Genomic DNA, 22887 nt, shown 5'->3' on the forward strand with positions numbered 1-22887 from the left:
GGTAAAACACCCTAATTTTCACATACAACATCCATAAGACACAAATTTCATACAATTACACAATCTTATTAATCACTCTTACAATAAGCACTTAACACATACCCTTAGGGATTTCATAAGAAACCACAAACAATTCAATTCATACCAAAAAGGGATCAATGCATAAAATTAATTATATATAAGCACAATTTATAACGATTTAGGAATAATAGAATCATACAACCTATACAACATATATCCATCAATTATCTCACACCTTAGAGCAAGAATTCTCACTCCCTCTTACCTCTATCAACAAACAATGAAGAACGTAGGTCTCCAGGATGATCTCCTCCCATATCCTCTCTTCCTAGCTCTTCAAAGTGTAAAAAAATAAAGTGAGAGCGTAAACAGAAAATTAATGTGTCTCTTTTTTTAAATTTTAAATGTAACTCATCCTCTTGCTAACCCATCCTCAATTACTTATCCATAACCCTGAGTACCTATTCATTCCCCACACTTTAAAATAATAATAATAATAATAATAATAATAAATATTATATTTAAATATAATCCTCAAATAATTTAATCAAAATAAATATATAAAATATAATTTCAACATTAAAAATGCTCTCTAACATCAATCTTTTAAATTTTATAATAAAATATATATTATTAATCTAATTGCAAAAACGTATATGGTATTACAATTGTAACTCCATCAAGGAATTTATATTTTCAAGTTAAATTGGCAAGAGTTATTTTATATTTTATGCACTCTATAAATATATTTGTTGCATGAATGTATTGTATGATAACCCTAATGTAGTTGACTTATATTTAATTTATGTTACTTAGTTGTTGAGTTGTAAAGTGTAATGACTTATCGAGTTGTTATATTTATTATATATAAAATAATTTAATTTAATTCATTTTACTAAAATAAATATATATTCTAATTCTTTGTTTTTATTTTTAGAATAAATATAAAATATATGTTACAAAATTATATTTTATTATTTCTTTTCCAGTGTACCAAAAAAAAATATTTTATTATAAATATATGTTAAAAAATATATTTTAATAAATATCCACAAATACTAATAAATATATTAAAAAATTCCATAAATACGCACTAAATTTATACTCATTCTAAACAAAGTGAATGATAGGGATTACTACTCGCTACCATCCCACCCGATTGTCATATTTATCACTAGTCTCTTGTATTAGATTTTACGCTTTGACATATATAAATAGATTTTATTTTATTTTTAATATTTTGTTGTAATTGTAACACCATAGTGTGAGTTATATGCTTTATTTATCCTGCATGTTATTTGATTTATGTTGATGTGATTTTTTTGGAAGTTTCAAGACTCTAAGAATTTGAGAATTCTTAAGAGTTTAATTATTTAAAATTATTTTGAGTTAAGGTCAAAGTTGACAAAAAATGAGAGAAGTTATATAAAGTTTTTAGAAAATGTGAACTTCATAAGTTCATTTTTTTGGGTTTTAAAAAGATGTTTAGATATATAAGCTTTGAAGCTAAAAGAGTTATTTTCTTCTTTTGAATTCATAGGAGCGTCTCGATCCTTCCCATGAAGTAGTGTTATGTTGGCTAAGTTAATATTCAAAGTTGAGAAGCTCAAAATCAAGAAGAAAGAGAAGTTGTCGTAAGAGTTTAGGGTTCTTGAGGATTCCTATTTTTTTTTTTTTGCTTGATTCTAAAGTAATTGAGGTAAGAAAAGCTTGTAGTTTAACTTTTTGTGATGAATATATTGTTTTTGTTGTGTTGTGCCTTGGATGGTATTGATGTTGAATTTGAAAGGTGAGAACTTGTTGTCTATGTTTTTGGATTTTTTGGTGTTTTGGAATAAGAATGGATGATCTTGAATTGTATTATTGTTGTATGTTGCATTTCCACTACTACAAGATGGTATTGATCTTGAATATATTGTTTTGACTTAGCCACATCGAACATGAGTTTGAATGGCGTCAAACATGAGGAGAGAGAATTGTTTTTACCTAGATCAATGTTGAGTGTCAATGGAGTGACATCAAACATAAGTCAAACAAAGGTCCTTTGCCTAATTGGGGTTGGACGTGGGATTTTTCCAGGCTAGGTATGAGAGTGTGAGGCTCTTTGCCTCAATCATACATGGTTAGTTTGGCACCAAGTGTGGGCGAGACAAGAAACCTCTTACCTCAATGGCATTAGGCATCCAAGGGATGACACTGGGCACAAGTTGCATGATTATAATGTGATTCTTAAGTTATTTTATGATTTAAAGATGATGATTAAGTTGTGTGATGAAGATGGTATGATGATGCTCATTATGTTTTGAGTTGATAGACTATTTAATGATGATTATGTTGTTAATTTGTAAGTTGATAGATGATGAAGTTGTATAGTTGTATGATGATATAGTTGATTAAGTTGTTAAGTTGTTTGGCATGTGATGAAGATATATGTCTTTGTTGAGATACATAAAAACTAGGGGAGAGTAAAATATGTTTTAGAAATTAAAATATTTTAGTGTGGATATAAGTTGTAGTGCTCCGAGAACCTAATTGGAAACCCTTTAATAAGTAAGCTGACTTTTGAATGGGTCACTATTTAAGTTGTCTCCTCTATTTTTTTTGTGAAATTTGTATTTGGGTAAAGTCGAGGCATACATGTATAAAGTGACTAACTGAGTAAAGTACAAGACTTGGGACTTAGTCCCTAACTGAGTATCGAAATGATGTAGTATTTGGAGGGTAGTTGGTAGACTAATTCCATAAGAGACTCAATGTTGGAAGTTAATATTGTGGTATGCTCATACCCAAACTATTCTACCTAGATAGTAGTAATAGACTCCCTACTTTAAGTGATAAAATCTAAGAAATCAAATTTAAGTTGTAAAAGTCACATTCTTTGAAGTCAAATGTTACCTATACTTGACCTAGTTGCAATAAGTCATACATTATGATTTGGCAGGTCTAGTTATTTAAACTACTCACTTCTACTATATGAAAATTTCTTAGTTGGTATGCATGATGATGCATTTGTTGTATATTGTTGTTGTGTTGAATATGTTGTTGGGATGAAGTTGTTATAAGTTGTCCTATGTTGTAAGTTGTATTGTTGATAAGCTGAAAGTTATGTCAAGTTGTCTCGAGTATTAAATTAATTTGTCTATGTGGTATTGTTGTAAGTTGTTTAATTGTGATTACTATGTTGATTCTTTTCACAAGCTTATCCTTATTTTCCTTGTTGTTGGAATTGCAACGATCATATATGGTATGAGAGTAGGGTAATATTAGCAAGACTGGCTTGTCCTAATTTTTGGAGAATCATGAAAGAGATGACTGATTTTATGGTGACATTGTTGTTATGCAATTTCGGTTGTATATAGATGTTTGACTGGCAATTAGTGTCATTTTGTATATAGTTATGTATTTGATGTAGTTGTATATCTGTACAATATATGTATATAACCCCATGAAGGGATTTATGATCTCATTTGTTTTATTTATTACCATATACATGTATAGGTTGTTTAATTAACTAGATAATTGTTGCATGTGAACCCTAGGTTAGTAGTTTGTTATTTCATCTTCCCACTACATAGAGACTAAACTAGTCGGCCCAACATATTTTGAAGCCTAAAGCGAATTTTGAAGTTAGGCCTTTTCAGTCAATGACGTTCATAATTTGGGGCTTAATTTAGTGGAGGGAAGAAGAATTAATAGGAAAGTAGATAAATAACATTAAAAATTTAGGCCTGATTTAGTGGGGGAAGAGGAATTAATAGTAAAGTGGACCTAGTTTAAAGATGAGAGAGTGATAAGAAAATTAACAGTAACTCAAAAAAAGAAACTTTCAGCAAAAAATTACAATACTAAGATCAAACCCCAGTCCTTACAATGTTAGGCTTAGATAATGAATGACCAACAAACCAAAGTTAGTATTGATACAATTAATTCATTAAGCTTTATAAGTAGAAAAAATATTTTGGGGGCCTATTTTACACGGGCCGGCCTAAAATATTATTGGGGGCCTAAAGTTAGGGCTTAGGCTGCTTTATGTTTGGGTCAGCCCTGGTAATAAGTATAGTGACATGTTAAGTCGTTGTATTTAACACATACTTTTTAAGAGGTATTCAAGGGTTGGATTAGTTCAGGTTTGAGTCAAAATCCAATTCGAACCAATTAAATTTAATTAATTTAGATTAATTCAAATTTCATAATTTTTTTATTTAACTCAAATTGAACCAATTTAGTATTATCAAATTGGTTTAATTCGGGTCATTGGATATTTAATAATTTTTTTAAAAAAATAACTTTTTTTCAAAGTAAATAAATTTTTTAACATTAACTAAGTTGATATATTGTCTAAATTTAACTAAATTGGTAGATTTGTAATATAGTTTCTCTTAATTTCTTTTCTTAATCTACTTAAGAATTTCAAAAATATAGTGTGTGAAAACGATATTCAATATATAGCAATATAGTTCCTCTAGATTTCTTTCAGTATATTTAAGAAAAAATGAAAAAAATCTACATATTATAACACAAAAATGTCGTCAAAATAATAAAAGTGATACATACATTTTAAATGTTAATCAAATAAAAATAATAATATATAAATTAATTGATTTGATTCAGATTTTAAATATGTAAATCCGTTACTCAAATCAATTAACATCAGGTTTGGTTTGGGTTGGATATGAAAAAAAAATTTCAAAATCAATTTAATCGGTTGGTTCAAATTTGTCTGATTGATCCGATCTAATGAACATCCTAATATTTTTAAGTAAAATGTTTGTTTGATCCTTGAATTTGGAAAGAATAATTATATAAATTCTTAAAATAAAAAATATTAAATAAAATGAAAAATGACAATCACATTAATTCAAAATTTAATAATAATATAATTAAAGTGATAATAGTTATATATATTATTTAAAAATTAAAATAACTGCAAATAGTTAAGTTTCAAAACTTATTTGAAATTTTATATACTTATTTAATATTTTTTAAATTTTGAGAATGTGACAATATTTACGACTTTTATGTCCCAAAATAACTATTAACTCTGTATTATGTTCTTCCGGCATAAAATAAAATGTATAATTGAGAATTCATCTGTTGCAAGGCGTTAGTGGGTGGGTCTGTCATACTGTAGGGTGACTAATTTTTGCTGGCATTTGGTACATCTCACTTTTCCCTTCAACCTATTATTTGGCTGCCTAACTTCAACAGCAAATGAATAAAACTGTGATGATTAGCTTCAGCTAATATAAACATTTTTTTAATGTAAGAAAAACTACAAGTTGAACCACCCTTGTCACCAAGAAAATGGTTAGCGACCAATATATTTAAGTCAAGTCAAACTTGACCGTATAAAATGATTACATATCTGTTTATAAAATCCAACATAAACATGTGTATCACATTAGTACGCAAACTTCTATTCCTGAAGAAGTACATAACATGTTTCCTCATCATCAATTCAACACTCTAAGCCACTGCTCATAGAATGAAAGAATGGGGGAGGCTGAACCACGCTGGAGAAGCAGGACACATGCTTGACGTCTTCGATTAAATTTTTCATAAACACTTATAAGATAAGATAATAAGGTAAAGTAAATTAATTTATGCCCTTAATTTTTATAACTTCTTTTCTTTGTGTATAAGTTGATTTTTTAATTTATCCACCAACTCATTGCATTTTACATTTTTTCTTTTCTTTTCTTATAAGTATTTATGAAAGAAAAAAAATCAGAGAGTGCCAAATCTAAGTTTTGAGCTTGTGTCCTACTTCTCCAGCATGGATTCTTTCTCTTACAACTATAATGTTGGCAATGTGATTATAACCAATTTGTCAGACACAAGGTAAGTTCTTCCAATTGCTGTGTGAGTATGTATCAAGATTCCAATTGGAACCAAGTGTTACTTAATTTCTGGATTTCCACTTTTAAGTCAAATATTGTGAGGGGCACCAGTCTTCCTTGAATTTAAGCTTTCTTTTCTGCTTGAGTGGCTCCACTTGCACTTTACAATGTGTGTCAATCAGAAAACCACATAACAACTAGATTTAATTTGAACGCCTTCAACGGTTGTTCATTGTTGTCATTATAAAGCAAATTAATATTATTAACTTCACCAGTCCTTTTCTTGTTGTCACAAATAGTATACATATATGATATCATATCATATTAAATTTTGAAAAACAGCTTCCATCAACCAAATAAGATAATTTAACTTACAAATATCATTAAATAGAATATATTGCTTGAAAACATGTCATTATCCTAGAATCAAGCACGGTTTTCCAAAGCAAATGCAGCAGAGTCAACATGTAGGAGCAAACAAGAATAAACTTTTTGTTTCAATCTGTCAACAGTTTCCACCAGCTCTTCATGCTCTAAAGTGCTTCTCAGCTTTTCCAACCATTCATTTGCTTGCTTAAGGTGTGACAACGTGAGAGCTATATGATTGGCATGTTCCATTTGTTTCCCTACAGTGTCCTTACTCATCTTTCCCCTCTTCTGTTGGGAGCTTGTTGAAAGCCACATGTCCAATGTCTTTTCCAAGTATTTCAGAAACCATGATCTTGTTTCAATCAAAAGAACTTCTCTCAGCTGATTTATCTCTTCTAGACAATTTCCTTTGGTCCATTCTTGTTTCTCATTAATGGATAATTCAGGTGAGTATTTTGGAGACTTTGATGAACTTTTACCAGCCATTAGAACTGATTTCTTCTCAGATTTGCCCATTTCTGCAGGAGAAGAAGTTTTATGTAGCTGAAGTGATTGTGGGGTTGTACTTGTACCATTTGACTGGTTCACGAGTTCTTGGAAGGAAAAAAACTTGTTCAGTGTGATATGGGGGTTCTCTGATGCAGCCGAACAGCAGATGTTGCCAAACATACTGGAAAAGAAAGAGAGGCAAATAAATGGATTATTTAAGTGGCAAAAATCTGATCCTTGTATATGGGACACCATTTATTATTTTAATCTCTATAAATGTTGGCACACTCAGCATAAGTCTAAAACCTTTATAATGGCAGTAAATATAGCAAACATTTTTTTTTTGTCCTTTTTAATTCCATAAGTAGCTAAATTTTAAGTACGGAATGTGACAATATTAAGACCATAAGTTTAATATACCTTAGGAACTTGACAAGGATTGCAGTAGCAGTAACTTCTTTTTGAGCTTCTAAAACAACCAGCGAGGCTAGATGTTTCCTTCTAAGCAATTCCTAGTAAAATGTGGAAATTTGCATGATTGTCAACAAAAATTCATGCAACTGCTGAGACAGCATTGCTTTACTAAACATATAAGACAGACGAGATGACATTTGATTTAACTTGTTCAATATTTGAATGTGAGTTGGCATAGTGATAATAATATTTAAAATAGAAAAAGATTACTCTGAAGAAGGGAGAGAAATTGCAATGCACCTTTCCAGGCCTTAGAAGGTTGGCTGGTAAAGAGGACCATGGAATTGCCTCTGTGATATAACTTTTATCTTCACTGCTGGACAAAACATTCATGTTCGTAGTTTCGTGTTTTGTAGAATTTCGTTTTGTAGATATGCGCTTAGAAGGTGACATGACAGCCTCTTGAATGTTAGATTGAGCAACCCTTTGCTTTGGTGAAGGTGTTTCAAGTAATAGACTACGAGTTGTGGACACTGAAAGTAACTGTGATGCCAAAACCAGTCATTACCAATATCTTAATTTTCATTATTACCTATTTAGCATAGTATACAATTCAGCACTAAACTTGATTAATGCAGTTGAAACATTTCAGTTACAGTGCAGAAAAAGATCGTGGAATAACACTTTCTGTCCTCATTCTTATGTTTGTTAGGACACTACATTTTTGTCTAAATGAATATTCCCTTTAACCAAATATCAAACTTATTTAACTAGCAGTCTGCTTATAAAGAGCAAGGGGTTTATGACACTGTTGCAACTAGTCATAGGTGGTTAAATGGCTAGTGATAGGTAAGTTATTGGTTAAATTAATTTAATTCTGTTAAATAAATTATTCAACTGGTTATATCCAAAAATCACCTGTTATTCTCTTCATTTAAATTCTTTATTATTTTCATTATAGGGACCAGTTTTAGTTGTTCCAATTCTGCTTTCAGATCCTGACCATACTATAACTATATAAAGGCCAGGCTCTGAAACCATAAGCCTTAAAAAATGCAAATCCAAGATAAGAATCATAGCTGACCTGTAATTTTTGCAGTTTTATTTTTGCAGATCCCACCTTCTTACATTCAACACCACTCTCAAAATCATTTCCTTTTCTTTCTTCATCAGTATCTTGCACATTCACATTTGACTTAGGACTTCTAACTCCCCGCATGTACCTGGATGAAACAGCAGCTTTTTCCTCTTTAATAACAATCTTCTGCCTTGGACTTCTTCCCTCTTTGGTTTTTGTTGAATTCATGGATTTTGAACCATTAACTCTATGGTTATCATCAGATTGAACTGGACCCTCTGATGGCTCCAACATTTGCATTAAATCCTTTGGATTTCCAACAAAAGGGTGCCGGCCAGGTACTGGTCTAACATCAACAAGAATAGGGACTGGTGTTCCAGCCTCTATCCTGTCCACATAAAAGAATTGACCAAGCTGCAACTTGTTATTCAAGATAAGCTCATTGTCTTCCTTTGAGAGTGAGACAAAAGTTGAATGAGAAGAGTCAGAGACTTTCAAGAAGAAACCTTGGTTAGGCCATAATTCAGACCCAGTCATTGCAGGCACAATGCTAATCACCTGCAGAAGGACTGATCTATATTCCCCATGAACTTTCATATCAGAATCCATACTTTGGAGAAGCTTCAGTAGAACTCCAGGAATGAGGGATGCCATGCCTCTTCACCTTCTTTTTTTTTGTGTATTGTATTGTTCACGGAGTCAACAAAATTGCATGTCAAATGTATTAGATAAGGAACTGCAAATCAAATAAAATTAATACATTTTGGTAGGTAGTTCTGTAATTCTGTGCAAATAGACTCATTTTTTATATAGGTTCTAAGACTATTTAAGGTGGAAACCAACCTATTTTAGTTTTCTAATTCCATTAAATGTCCAAATAATGTTGCAAAGATGTAGCAAACTGAAATTGCCAATCTTATCATGTGTGATATTCAAAACAAGAAAATTATAAAATAAAGTTAGCAGCAAAACATTGGAAAAAGATTTTAATATATAGATAAATATGTGTTTGCATGTGAACATGTACAAACGTATGTGTATATGTATATATAATTATTATGTTACCTAAGTCAGAGTAGAAGTGCCAAGAGAAGTGTGCAAGAGAAAAATCAAAGAGGCCTGGTTTGTGAAAGGGTTGTAAGAACTTCTGCACACCCAGAAAGGACAAACGATAACTAGTAGGCTTCTAAAACAGATGCTTCTGATTGCTTTTCCAGTGGCTTAACCAAGATTATGTAAATATCTTTTATTGCAGGCACGTTAGCATCAAACTCTCTTGGCTTGAAAACCATGGAACAACAACACACTTGCGCGTGGGAAATATGAAGCACTTTTTGTGAGACATGAAATAATAAATCGGCCACTTTACCAAAGAATTATGCCTGCTAACCTGGCTAGCAATTTAATGGATATTATAGACTACTTGATGTTGGTGGGGCTCATTCTGGTCACATGTCGTTTTTAGTTAGAGGCAATGTACCCACTGAAAGAGTTAAGGATACGCTCATGGCTATTTATTGCATGGCCTAACTTCATTATTATCCCCTTCCATTGAGCATGCATATGCATAGTCATTCTTCTACCATAAACAAGAAAAGGTCTTATAAAAGAAAGTAAATTATGACGTTTAGTATTTCCTTTAGAAATTTACATAATCAAGTGGCACATAAATAATACAATTTGTTTTTATTTGAAAAAGAAAAGAAAGATGACCCAAAAGATAGAATCACATGTTGTAATTTGTATGATCCACTCTTCAAAACAGCCCAAACAAATTAAAGTGTGTTCTTTCTTTTCTATTTTTCTCCAATTGATTTAACCAATGGGCCATTGTGCTGTATCAGAATTGCTATGTTCACAACAATGTTACAGGCTAATGATCATTAGGATTAAGAAAAGGCATTGGCTTCAGTCTCAGCTCGAACTAGGCTAGCATACAAGCCATTTTGAGTTGAAGCCATGAGAGTATCATGGCTCCCATACTCCACCACTTCCCCATCTCTCATAACTGCGATCTTGTCAGCTTCTCTGATTGTGGAAAGACGGTGAGCAACTATTATGGTTGTTGCCTCTTTGGTAACCTTCTTAAGGGCCTCTTGGATGTGCTTCTCTGACTCCAAGTCCAAGGCACTGCTTGCTTCATCAAGTAAAAGCACTCTTGATTTCTTCAATATGGCCCTTGCTATAGCAATTCTTTGTTTCTGGCCACCTGATAACTGGACCCCGCTTTCACCAACCTAGTATAGAGAAAATGAGAAAATAAATCATATGCTTTTTTAATAGAAAAGGGTGCTAAAAAAATCATGTAAAAAAGTGCTGCAGCATAAGTTAGTTATGAACTAATGATTTATAGTAAAGCTACTAATACAATTCAATAAGTACGTAATGAATAAAACTTGGGTAAAAAGTGATGTATCATAGCAGGTTATGATTTAGACTAGAGTCTGTTTGGATAACATTCACCAGAAGCACTTCTAGAAGAGAAAAATCAAATTAAGCTTCACTATAAACTAAAACTAGTTTATTCATGATAGCATGAGTTAAAAATGAGATTTTGAAAAGGCTAATAAGAGAGAACTTCTACAAATTAGTTTATACATAAATTAATTTTAATTTATGGGAAAACTTATTTAATTTTTCCTTCATATTTTGCTCTACTAGTACTTATAAAGAAATTTACCTTAACAAATCCTAAATGTTAGCAACACACTTTTAAAAACATATTATTTGTTATTGACTGAAATTTATTCAAAATCATAAAATTTTCTAGGTCTTACTTATTTAATTTTAATGATCTTTGCTCATAATTTTATAATTTTCAATAAATTTTTACTAGTTGTAAATAACGTTACCTCTCCATAGAATTATTACCTGCGTTTCATAACCTTGAGGAAGGCCACTGATGAACTTGTGGATGTAAGCCTCCTTTGCAGCCTCTTCAATTTCAGCCCATGAAGCATTTGGGTCCCCAAATGCAATATTGTCCCTTATGCTCCCAGCAAACAATGCAGGTTCTTGACCCACCAAAGCCATTTGCCTCCTCAACCACTTCACATCAAGCTCCCTCAAATCTATCCCACTCATCATCACCTTTCCTTGATCTGGATCATAGAACCTCTGTGTCAACCATATGACTGTTGACTTCCCTGATCCACTTGGTCCCACCAAAGCCACTGTGCTTCCACCTTTGACCTTTAAACAGAAATCCCTCAAAACAGTCACCTCTGGCCTAGAAGGGTATGCAAATGTGACCATCTTGAATTCAATGTTGAACGGCTTTGATCCCTCTACCTTCCATCCTTCTGTTCTATCATTGTCAATCAGTGGCTTACGTTTTATGATATCTTGAACTGCAGGAATTGCTGTAGCCGCCATAGAAGTATCTGGTGCCAAACCAGCTAGTTGTCCTACAGAAAATGAGCTCAAAACAAGAATGAGAAAAATCTTGAACACGTCTCCAAGTTTTGCCTTGTCATGTTCTACAAGAAATGCACCAAACAACAGAGTTAAGGTGTATGCTCCATACATGGCACCTTGAAATAACCCAAATACGAAACCTTGAACTTGTGAACTTCTTAATGACTTCCTCCTAGGTTCTGACAGGGCTCTATCAAAGGACTTAACTATCTGTTCCTGGGCAGAAAATGTAGTAACCGTCCTTATGTTTGAAACTGCACCAGAAGCAATGTTACTAGCTTTGCCATAAGAGTCGTTATCCACTCGTGGTCCAATGTTTATGATCAAGCTTATGTAGCTTGCACCAAGTGTGAAAGGAGTTACAGCAGCGGCCACAAGGGTTAGTCTCCAATTGAAGAAAAAGGACACACCAAGACCAACAGCAGCTGAACTCAGCCCCATAAGAAGGACTGAGAATCTGTCACCAAGCACCGAACGAAAACTAACACAGTCTAATGAGAGCCTTGACACCAACACTCCTGTGGAGTTTTCATCAAAGTCAAACCACCCAGGTTCTTGTTTCAATATGGATTGAAACAAGAGGTCTCTAACCCTTTGTGTCAGCTTTGATCCAGCCCAACCACACAAACCTTGTTGTCCTGTCATGGAGAGTATACAACAAAATCCAAGGCCAACAAGTACTAAACAAAGGTGTGCAACATCTTTTTTCATCTTATCACTGTCGCCAAAATATACTCCCAATGATATGCCCAGAACCAATGGGAAAAGGGACAGGATAGCACCAGCAAACATTCCCAGAATAAGTCCTGAAAAAAGCATCACAAGCTCAGGCATTTGCAATTTCCATACTTCAGAAATTCTGTATTTTCTTGCCATTTTGTCTTGCTTATCTTCCATGTCTTTTTGTTTCTCCTCCTCCAGTAAGTCTTTAGTCCTTGGGATATCAGCTACATATCTTGATCCTGATAAACCAGCAATTGATCTATCATATATGGATAAATCATTGGGATTTTGCATGCCATTTTCTATAGCTAGAGGTTTTGAAATGGCTTCGGTAGCAAGCTTGACAAGGTTGTAGTATGCTCCTGCTTTCGCCATAAGCTGGCGATGGTCACCGATCTCAGTGACAGAACCATGTTCAAGAACCACAATGCCATGAGCATTCTTCACTGTTGCTATCCTATGAGCAATCACAATGGTTGTTCGGCCTGCAGATATCTTGTCAATGGCCCGTTGGACCGCAGACTCTGACTCAGCATCAAGAGCACTTGTAGGTTCGTCTAGAAGAAGGATTTTAGGATCTTTGATCATTGCTCGAGCCAATGCAATTCTCTGCTTTTGACCTCCTGAGAGTTTTGTACCCCTATCTCCCACCTGCAGATTAAATATTACTTTCTAGGTAAGAGTCATACCATAACTTCTTTAGCAAATTTGTCTATCTTGTGTATGTCCTTTGAATACTACATATATATCTATCTCTAATCTTCTATGGCTATGAGCTTGTTTACATAGTCTAGAAAGACTTTTGAGAGCTTCTCAATTGAAAATAAATATTTTTAGTATAGAAGTTCTTAAAAGCCCTTCTAGGCTTGTATCCAAACATGTTTTTGTTGATAGTTGAGATTTTTCCATTGTCATAATTAAATATTTAAAAGTCTCTATAGTTTTTTGTTTTGCTTATAAGTTTGGTTAAAGGTTGCTTATATTAAAAAAAAAAAGTAAGTTGTTCAACAAAATGATGTGTACTTGTTAGCTTAGTTATATTTTAGTGTTTGTTTTACTCAATTAGGTGTTAGTCAGTTTTAATATTTAAACACTTTCAATGTGTGTAAAACTGAATTCATGACTCAAATATATCATATCAGTTTTTGTCCCTTTTCATGTGTTATGTTGAAAATTTTTAAATTTGAACTTCTATATTTTGTTTAGTCATACATCTCTATTTTTTATGTTCTGTTTTTGACATGGTATCAAGAACTTCATTGATCATTAAGCACTTGTGTGTGTGTGTGTGTGAGAGAGAGAGAGAGACAGAAAAAAAAACAACAAAAAACAACCATACAAAAAAATCTTCAAACACAAAAATGATTTCCGACAGTAATTCTTCATCTCCACCTCCTATATTTGCAGGTAAAAACTATCACTTATGGGATGAAAACATGGGGACTTATCTCACAGCTCAAAGTTTCTGGGTTATAATGAAAAATGGAAGTAATTCACCTCCATTACTAGAAAACCCAATAGTAACTCAAATGAGAAGTCACAATGATGAAGTGCCAAAAGAAATAAGAGTTCTTGCCATTATATAAACAGTACTACATGATGATGTATTTATCAAAATTTTGACTCTGGAAATTGAAAAAGAGGCATGGGATAAGCTACAGGAGGAGTTCCAAGGGAATCAAAGAACAAAAAGAATGCAAGTGTTGAACCTAAGGAGAGAGTTTGAAGCAATAAAGATGAAAAAAATTGAATATGTCAGCGATTTTACTAACAGAATTTTGAAGGTTGTTACCCAAATTAGATTACTTGATGAAAACTTAGTGATCAATGTGCTATGGAGAAAATCCTAGTATGTCTTCCAGAGAGGTTCGAATAAAAATCTCCTTTTTAGAAGAAAATAAAGATTTTTCTCAAATATCAATTACAAAACTTGTGAATGCTTTGCAAGCCACTAAACAAAGAAGATCTTAAGGATGGAAGAAATATTAAAGGTGCTTTTGTGGTATACACAAGAGAAAAAAAAATAGGAAGAAAACAACAACAAAGGAAAAGGTTAGAAAAATAAGTTTTCATCGTGTTGTCATTACAAGAAGAACAACCATACTGAATTTTTTTTGTTTGTTTAGGCCAAACATTAAATGTAAGACCTGCAATCAGTTTGATCATGTGGAGAAGATTTGTAAAAATAAAATAAACCTATAGGAACATTAAGCCCAAATTGCAAAGCATAAAGAGCAACATAAGGAACATTTATTTATTACTACATGTTATTCAACGAGCAAAAGTAAAGAAACATGGTTCATAGACAGTGGATGCACAAATCATATGACTCATGATGCTACAATTCTCAAGGAATTAAATCAGTCCAAAACCTCCAAAGTCACCATAGGCAATGGAGAAATATTGATGTCAAAAGTAAAGGAGTTGTTGCTAATGAAACTCCTTCAGGTATCAAATATATTTTAGATGTTTTATTTGTACCTACAATAAATCAAAACCTTTTGAGTGTGGGACAAGTGCTTGAAAATAATTATTCTTTGTGTTTTAAAAATATGGGATGCACCATTTTTGCCCCGTCCGATTGTGAGTTTTTGACTATTAAAATGGGAGATATAAGTTTTCCAGTAGAATGAAAGGAAAAAGTCACGCATGCTATTTTAAAGAAATATGAAGATTTGAAAAATGGGTCACTTGAGGAGGCATTTCAGGTTTTAAAATATGAATCAAATGTGTTCACAGTAGAAGCTACTGATGTCCACCTTTGGGCACAACACACTTGAAGAGAAGAAAGGGTTTTAAATCTTTTGGGATTTATGGAGAATCCTTTTTTGTGGATCATGAAAGTTATAACAATCATGGTTATGGAAGGAGATAAAGTTTTTGATTGGTAAAATATAGTTGAAATTATTGTACTTCTTCTTATCAATTCAACATCAAGTTTTGTGAAGAAGAACAATGTTGATAATGTTGCTCCAACTCTCATGAAAAAAAAAATTCAAGATGCATAGTGGATTAAGGAAATTGCAAGGATTCTTATTTCAAGTGAGAAAATTAATGTTAAGCTCAGAGATGTTAAATATGTTGATGCTCATCTACTTGAAGGAGATCCAACAAAGTAGTGTAAAGAATGATAAAGATCAAAGCTTGAAGTGATGAAGAAAAATCTCAAGGAGGAGTATTGATAGTTGAGATTTTTCCACTATCATAATTAAATATTTTAAAAGTATTCGTAATTTTCTATTTTGCTTGTAAGTTTAGTTAAAGGTTGCTTATGTTCAAAAAAAAAAAAAGTAAGTTGTACAGACAAGTGATGTTTGCTTGTTAGCTTAGTCATGTTTTGTTGTTTGTTTTATTTGATCAAGAGTTAGTCGATTTTAATATTTAAGCACTTGTTGTAAACACTTTCAATGTGTGCAAAACTGAGTCCATAACTCAAATATATCATATTAATTTTTGTCCCTTTTATGTATTATGCTGCAGATTTTTTAATCTAAACCTCTATATTTTATTTAGTCATATACCTTTGTTTTTCATGTTCTGTAATCAACAGTTTTATATTTAGATAGATAGGCAGGAAATATTGCATAATAACAACTTTGCAACCTTAGTTTTGTTGAATATATATTAATCTAGAAAAGTGGAAATATCAATGTCTTTGGTTACTACACCTGAGTGTCATAGCTTAGTGGTAGGTTAGAGATGAAGCTATGAGCATCGGCAGCAGCACAAGCAGCAATTGCCTCTTCCTTGGTGGCATTATCTTTCCCCATCATCACATTTTCCAGTATAGATGTGGCAAAGAGAACTGGCTCTTGACCAACCATCCCAATCTGATCACGGAGCCACTTTACTTGCAATGTCCTCAAATCATGACCATCCAAGGTAATAATCCCTGCAAAGATATTGAAACTCAACAAAGTTAGGAATATAATTAAATTTTCTGAGCTTTCACAAGATCTTTTGCAAATCACCGATAGTTCTTTTTACCTTCAATAGGGTCATAAAACCTCTCTATGAGAGCAAAGATAGTGGACTTTCCCCCTCCACTGGCACCAACCAATGCCACGGTTTTTGAAGATGGTAATACCAAATTAAGGGAATGAAGTATCGGAGAATCAGGACGAGATGGATATGCAAAACTAACACTTTTTAACTCAATCCTTCCACGAACAGAAGAAAGCTTCCTACCCTCAGGGCTATAGGAATCAATCTCAGGGATTCTCTCTATAATAAAGAATACACGGCTTGCTGCAACAGTCCCTTGTGCAAATTGTGCAAAATATGAAAGTGCCAGTGCCAAGCCTCTGTTAATTGAAAAAATAACTAAATAAACGGAGTTTAATTTCTATACAATGACGGTGTAACCTTTAACTAATTAAAAATCATCGTTGTTATTACTTTTAAGGTAATCATCACAAAAGTCTATAAATTTACCATACAAGACATTTGTAGTTAGATGACACGATAAAATCTCTCTACATTGTGATGCACACATTATTTACTCAGTTTTTAGTTAAACAAAGAAAGTCCATGTAGTAACAAACTACCTGAAGAATCATTTCTTTGTATCACCTATGTGGGGGTTATTTTTAACCATTAAATACATTATTAAAATAAATAGATTGTTGAAATTGTATCATTCTTCTGTGTATCATAATTGTCCATTTATTTTAATAATATATCTAATGGTTAAAAGTAATCTTACATGGGTGAGGGACTTTTTTGGCCTTCACCTTAAAATCCACCTAAAAAGTGTAGTTAAATTTCTTGGTTTCCAAATAAAGTATATTAAACAGAGTTAAGAGAGAATAAACCACACCTTCCCCCAACATTGACACCAAAGAAACAAGCAATAGCTGAACCTCCATCAAGTTCATTCTTGGCAATTAATATAGAGCCATACCAGAAAGCCAATGCCCATGTTGAATAGGTTATTAAGTAGATAACACCCATGCCTATGCCTTTAGCAAAACCAACTTTTGCCCCTATTGGAGCTGATTTTTGCAGCAGTTCAGCATATTTTCCAGCCAATTGGCTTTCTGCAACAAATGAAAACACTGTCCTAATTGAACTGATGGCTTGCTCCGCAATGCTACCAGCTTTCCTATAAGAAGCCTTTAGCCAAAATAAATAAAAATGGAATCAACAAAATGGTCAGACATAAAAGAAACATCAAAGTAATTTAATATGTGATATACTTAAGTGCTTGTATTTTTTTATCTTACTTCCTCTTTTGCTGTTAGACCACCATAAAGTGCTTTGTAAGCCATGCCACAGAACATTGTCAATGGTGTGACTGAGAATACCACAATGGAGACTTTCCATGATCTTTTAAACCCAACTGCGTACCCACATATGAATGTAAATATATGATGAATGAAGTGGGCCATCTGCATTACCAGAAAGGAAGAAAAAAAATGCATGTAAGGATTAGTGTCAACCAAATTTGGAGCAAAGAACTTGTTAGCATTCATATCATATGAAACTAATTGTATCAATGGAGTTTCAACTTTCAAGCATACAGTATTTACACATGATCGGTGATTGCTGTCACTAAAAATATGGTAGTAGATACACATGAACTGAAAATTGCGATGACAATTATCATGCTTAAATTAGGGGAAAATGAGTAGGGATGTTGTTCAAACACATTGAAAAGAAAGGGAAACAAAGTTGGATAGTTATTCAAAATGATGTATTATTCTGTTATTTAATTACTATGTGTGTCTTTACCGTTTTGTTAATTTTTTTAGAGTGCTTTATTAATTATTTAAATAAGCTCTTACGGTTTAAAAGTTTATAATTCAATGGCTAAGACTTTTAAAACTCGTAAACAAGTCCCCGTCTGGCCACCAGTTATTGGGATTGGTTTACAACTTTTGGGATTTTTTAAAACCTCCCATAAATTATACGAACTTTTTTGATAGGTAACACAATTTTATAAATTTCTAAACCCGGTTTGAGTTTTCAAAAATTTATTAATTGATTAATGGAGTCTTGTTGCTGATAGAAAGAAGAAACATATTAGAAAAAATTTAGAAGTTTAAGGATCCATCAGTAAACTTTTAAATTAAGGAGATTCATTATAAAAAAAATCATCGAAATATTATAAATTATTTTTATTTAAAAATTTCTACTTATATTTAATATTACTAAATATCTTATACATTGTATGCATGTTTTTAAATTTCAAAAAACAGAAAAAATAGAAATATTAAAATTTAAAAATCCATATTTTACCTGATAATTTCCACTTTTTTGGTAATTAAAAAAATCTCAATCATCTCAAATCATCTTCATGTGAAAACAGATGGGGACCGACAGAGTAATTTATCTGATACATTGTACACCCTCGACAGACAGTGGAATCTGTCAATGCCGGCTGAACATCGAGAAATATTAATAATAAAAACGGATAAAGGCAAAAACATGTGAAATTATTTTTTACCAATAAAAATGAACTTTAATACATATATAGTGTTTTTCATCAATATTAAGTATTATTATTTTTAATTGAAAACATGTCCACATTAGTCGGACCAGACTACATTTGTATTAAAAGTAAAAGCAATTTGTTAAGGTTAAAATATTTTATTTTTTTTATTTTACTTACTTTACCATTTAATTCTTATTATTTAAAATGAACATTTTTAGTTATTATAATTATCTTTTTCACCTTTTTTTAGTTTAAGATAGATATTTTTAATTATTATATTGTAATTTTTTAATTGTGTTTAATTTTTTTAATAAAAATATTAATTCAACTTTATATGTCTGATATTATATTTAATTTGCTAGAGGTATTTTAAATTAAATTTTTCAACGCTTTGTATTTTTTTATATACTTACGTATAACATCTATTGTTGAGACATTTTTTACCATCATAAATTAAAGACATCTATTACATTAATACAAAACAGATAATTTTACAAAAAAAAAATAACAATAAAGATTAAAATGATTAAAAAATTACAAATATAAAAATTAAAAAGATCTATTTTAAATTATAGAAAATTAGAAAAAGTTAAATATAAAGAGACTAACATGTAAAGTATAATTATGGGAATTAAAAAAGTATTTTAATCATCTTAAATTAATCCAGAGTAACTAACAAGTAGTTTATGAGTAGAATTGGAGAAACAAGAATTAACCTTCTCTCCCATAACTTCTTGAATTTGAGCAACATCACTAGCAATTCCATGCATGATATCACCGGTGTTGATATCTGTATCAAAGAAAGTAATGTCCTGTCGAAGAACCGCTCTTAGATACTCAGTTCTGATTCTTTGAGCAGATCGCTCCCCCACTAACCTCCAACAAGTGATCTCTGCCAATTTCAATCATCAACAAAAATTATTGTAACACATCTAAATCATAAGAAAGTAGAAATTAAACATGACTAATGTCAAAGACGTGTTTATAAATTTCACTATAAGAACTAGAAGAAGATAAGAAAAAAAATTAAATAAATTTTTCATATGATAAGTTAATTTTATCTCAGAAAATCTTATTTCATTTTTCTTCTTTTCTTATAAGTAATTATGGAGAAAACAAACATTTAATTTCCTTACGCAAATATGCTCCAAGTACCACAACAGCAGCAAGCCCAGCCATAAATAAGCATATCTGAAAATCACAATAATACAATGAAAATGAACTTAAACTCCACTTTATATGCAAACATTAGAACAAGAAATAAAAGGGGTAAGAAAGAAAGAATAAGTACCTTCTCTACATCCTTCATCATCTGTTTCTTGTCACTGTCTGCTTCTGAAATCTTGTTGACCAAGTCTCCGAAAAGATAAGAGTACCAAGGAAGTGATCCTCCATTTATGAGAGCCCCTATACACCCCACAAACACAAGCAACCAATCCCACGTTGTTGAGTACTTAAACAAGCTGAACAACCCAACTGTCTTTGGAGGCTTTGCATCTTCCTCATCCATATCCTCCTCACCCTCTTCATCATATCCTGAAAACTTCTCATTGTAATGGTGACTAAAGCCCCCACCACTTTCATAAACTTGGCTACCATGTGATGGTAGTTCATGACCAACATAACCATGTTTAAGATATGGTAATTCAAGACCATGACCATTCCTAGGTGAAATAGCATGATCTTCTGTTATGCTATAATCTATCATGCTAAGCTCATCTTCATCAGCCAATGGACTAGTCTTATCTTTTCTATTCCTCCTCTCTTGGATGATCCCCAATTTTGGCAATCCACGAGGCTGACTATGCTGATCAAAGTAACTATACTCATTGTCCATATCCCTAGCAACATAGCTTTGAAGTTCAACTCTACCATGGCCAGAATGCTCATAAGAAGAGTTTGTGAGACCCCTGAACCTACTTGTCCTAGAAAGGTAGTAGTCATTGGCTGATCGGCCAAATATACGGCTGTGAGCAGAAGGGGGGCTAGCTGGCCAAGGACTCACAGCAGAACCAAAGCTTGTGCTATAATCTCGCCACCCTGTGGCCTCAAACTTCCATGAAACCTCTTCTTTCCATGACTGATCATCATCTGAGGCAAAAGGTGTGGCAGGAACTCGGTTGCGGCGAGCTCCTCGGGTTATGGAAGTAGGATTGCTTTGAGAGCTGGATGGTATGAAGGAGCCAGAGCCAGACACACTTAGGTAACTCACTGGTGTTGGATAGTGTCTTCTCCGGTGGCTTGAGTGGTATTCACCCTCAAAGGAAGAAGAATCAGCCATGGCTTGAACTATCTTTGATGAGAATAAGCACTAGTGGAAGCAATGAAATGGGGGAAAAGAAAAACAAGAAGAGTACCACTTTTTAGTGGTCCATGGAGATTGGTACAATGTGTGTAAGGCAACTTAGCTCCTTCCGCCCATGTTGTGAAGCTTAGACAGACAACACAGATTGAACAAAACACCAACACATGATATATACTATATAGAGGGTATTGATCACAATGTTGTTGTTGTGCATGGGACGGCATGCAAGGCTAAGTGGCCGGCTGAGCTTAGTTATGCTGGGTTGACAATTTTAGCAGTTTTTGTTTGGGGCATAATGTTGTTTTGATTGAAGTGACTTGTGTGAGTGTTTATTTTAATGTCAACGCAAACTTCCTCTCTCCTAATCAGAACAAAAACTTACAAGGATAATCCATTTGTCATGTAGACATAAATTCTGACTGCAGGGTATGTTGTGTCATCATCTCTTGACTTGAGTTCATTATCTGTTGCTCTCTTTGACTAGGTAATAGGTACGTTGTGTCATGTAATTAAGAAGTGACTTAACCAAGAGGTTTGAAGGGATTGTTTCAGGAGAAAAAGAAAGGGAATAAACAAGCACTAACCATAAAAGACTTTAATCTTATGGTGGAACTTCCAAAGGAGTGTATTTCTCAAGGACATAAAGGACGGTAAGTTTATCGGAAGTTTCATTCGATGCCAACAAATTTCACGGTGAAAGTTAACTTGAACAAAATGTACTGTCCGGAGGGGAATCTGTAGAACAGCGAGGGCATTGCACAAAGTGCATTATTTTGCTGCATGCATAACTAATAGTATATAATACGTTTAATCCAAGAAAATCAAATAACCACATCGTTATCTACATTTGTTGTTAATTGACAGAATGGCTGGCTTCCTAGAAATGATCTAATCATAAAAGATTGTGTCGTCTAATGTTCCGGCTATTGGTTTTTTTGTGGTGAATAACGATGATTCATTTTGAACTGATCTGACTGTCGCGTCCTTGCGTTTCTTATGAACCATGATCATTCACACTTCTTTCTTTGTCGTTAAGCATTTGATAAATTCCCAATAACCTATTCCTAATTACTAGTTATAGTATTAACGAACAACAAAAACAATACATGTATTTCTAATTACTAGGTATAGTATTAACGAACAACAAAAACAATACATGCACATTCATTCGTAACGAAGCTGGAATTTAAAGATATATACAAACTTCTTAACCTGAAGCTTTGGGCATATTCTCAGAATAATTTGGTTTAGATAGTGCATAATCTTGTTCATATATACACTGTCCACAAACTAACGTCAAATAAAAACTGAAACTAAATACCATTCTTATTGGAGGTCAAGTTTAATTATTGTATAAATAGAATGAGTTTAATAAAAAAAAAATACCATTGGCAACGATTTGACGTCTACCATTGCATTTTCATCATCCCTCACAACATATACCAAGGAACATTATTTTACACAATTATCATCGTAATAATTATTAACGAGTGTCGTATATGTAACAGAAATCATGTGGGGGCAACCTAAACTAAAAAAGCAAGTTTGAGCCGAACATTATCTGAGATGAGTTCCACAAGCAAATATCACTCCATCTCGTGCAAGAACATCCAAACTAAAACTGGTTCAAGGTTTTGGTAGCAAAACTAAAGGGGGGAAAGAAGAAAGAAACTAACTGATTTTAAGTATCCAAAAATGAATATAATAAATGAAATACGATTAGTGTACTTCCTTGTTCATTACTGCAATATCGGACAGTTCCATGTTCGCAAGAACCAGAGCAACAACTAATAAG

General features: G+C 32.7%; 2 protein-coding genes across 4 annotated transcripts; both read right to left on the minus strand.

Annotated features, from left to right (window-relative positions):
- Positions 1–6157: 6157 nt before the first annotated feature.
- LOC109809311 (protein CORTICAL MICROTUBULE DISORDERING 1) lies at positions 6158–9582 on the minus strand. 3 transcript variants are annotated; one of them, XM_029273266.2, is made up of 5 exons: positions 9277–9582; positions 8218–8875; positions 7434–7676; positions 7140–7231; positions 6158–6900 (listed from the first exon to the last, which is right to left on the minus strand). In XM_029273266.2, exons 2-5 carry the CDS (start codon positions 8863–8865, stop codon positions 6288–6290), a joined length of 1596 nt encoding a protein of 531 aa, XP_029129099.2. In that variant the 5' UTR covers positions 8866–8875; positions 9277–9582; the 3' UTR covers positions 6158–6287. The 3 variants fall into 3 exon arrangements, with proteins under 3 accessions (XP_029129099.2, XP_082930969.1, XP_082930968.1); XM_083074843.1 differs by having other exon boundaries at positions 8218–8878; XM_083074842.1 differs by having other exon boundaries at positions 8218–8947.
- Positions 9583–9983: 401 nt separating this feature from the next.
- Positions 9984–22842, minus strand: LOC109806882 (ABC transporter B family member 19). The gene is made up of 9 exons (XM_020369417.3): positions 20079–22842; positions 19924–19978; positions 19504–19679; positions 17577–17741; positions 17171–17466; positions 16339–16655; positions 16020–16243; positions 11083–13002; positions 9984–10448 (listed from the first exon to the last, which is right to left on the minus strand). The coding sequence occupies exons 1-9, from the start codon at positions 21066–21068 to the stop codon at positions 10101–10103; spliced, it is 4491 nt and encodes a 1496-aa protein (XP_020225006.1). The 5' UTR covers positions 21069–22842; the 3' UTR covers positions 9984–10100.
- Positions 22843–22887: the final 45 nt, after the last annotated feature.

The sequence above is a fragment of the Cajanus cajan genome, chromosome 5 (genome assembly GCF_000230855.2).
Source record: "Cajanus cajan strain Asha chromosome 5, NIPB_CcT2T_4, whole genome shotgun sequence".
In the NCBI taxonomy this organism is placed as follows: Eukaryota; Viridiplantae; Streptophyta; class Magnoliopsida; order Fabales; family Fabaceae; genus Cajanus; species Cajanus cajan.

What these genes read in the sequence shown, in the direction of transcription:
- LOC109809311 (XM_029273266.2), bottom strand. Translation starts at nt 8,865, where the DNA reads ATGGCATCCCTCATTCCTGGAGTTCTACTGAAGCTTCTCCAAAGTATG. An exon ending in TAAAACTGCAAAAATTACAG is followed by an intron (nt 7,677 to 8,217) that starts GTCAGCTATGAT and finishes TTGGCATCACAG; the next exon opens with TTACTTTCAGTGTCCACAAC. An exon ending in ACCTTCTAAGGCCTGGAAAG is followed by an intron (nt 7,232 to 7,433) that starts GTGCATTGCAAT and finishes ACATTTTACTAG; the next exon opens with GAATTGCTTAGAAGGAAACA.
- LOC109806882 (XM_020369417.3), bottom strand. Translation starts at nt 21,068, where the DNA reads ATGGCTGATTCTTCTTCCTTTGAGGGTGAATACCACTCAAGCCACCGG. An exon ending in GGTACTTGGAGCATATTTGC is followed by an intron (nt 19,680 to 19,923) that starts GTAAGGAAATTA and finishes TGAAATTGGCAG; the next exon opens with AGATCACTTGTTGGAGGTTA. An exon ending in AAGAAGTTATGGGAGAGAAG is followed by an intron (nt 17,742 to 19,503) that starts GTTAATTCTTGT and finishes CTGGTAATGCAG; the next exon opens with ATGGCCCACTTCATTCATCA.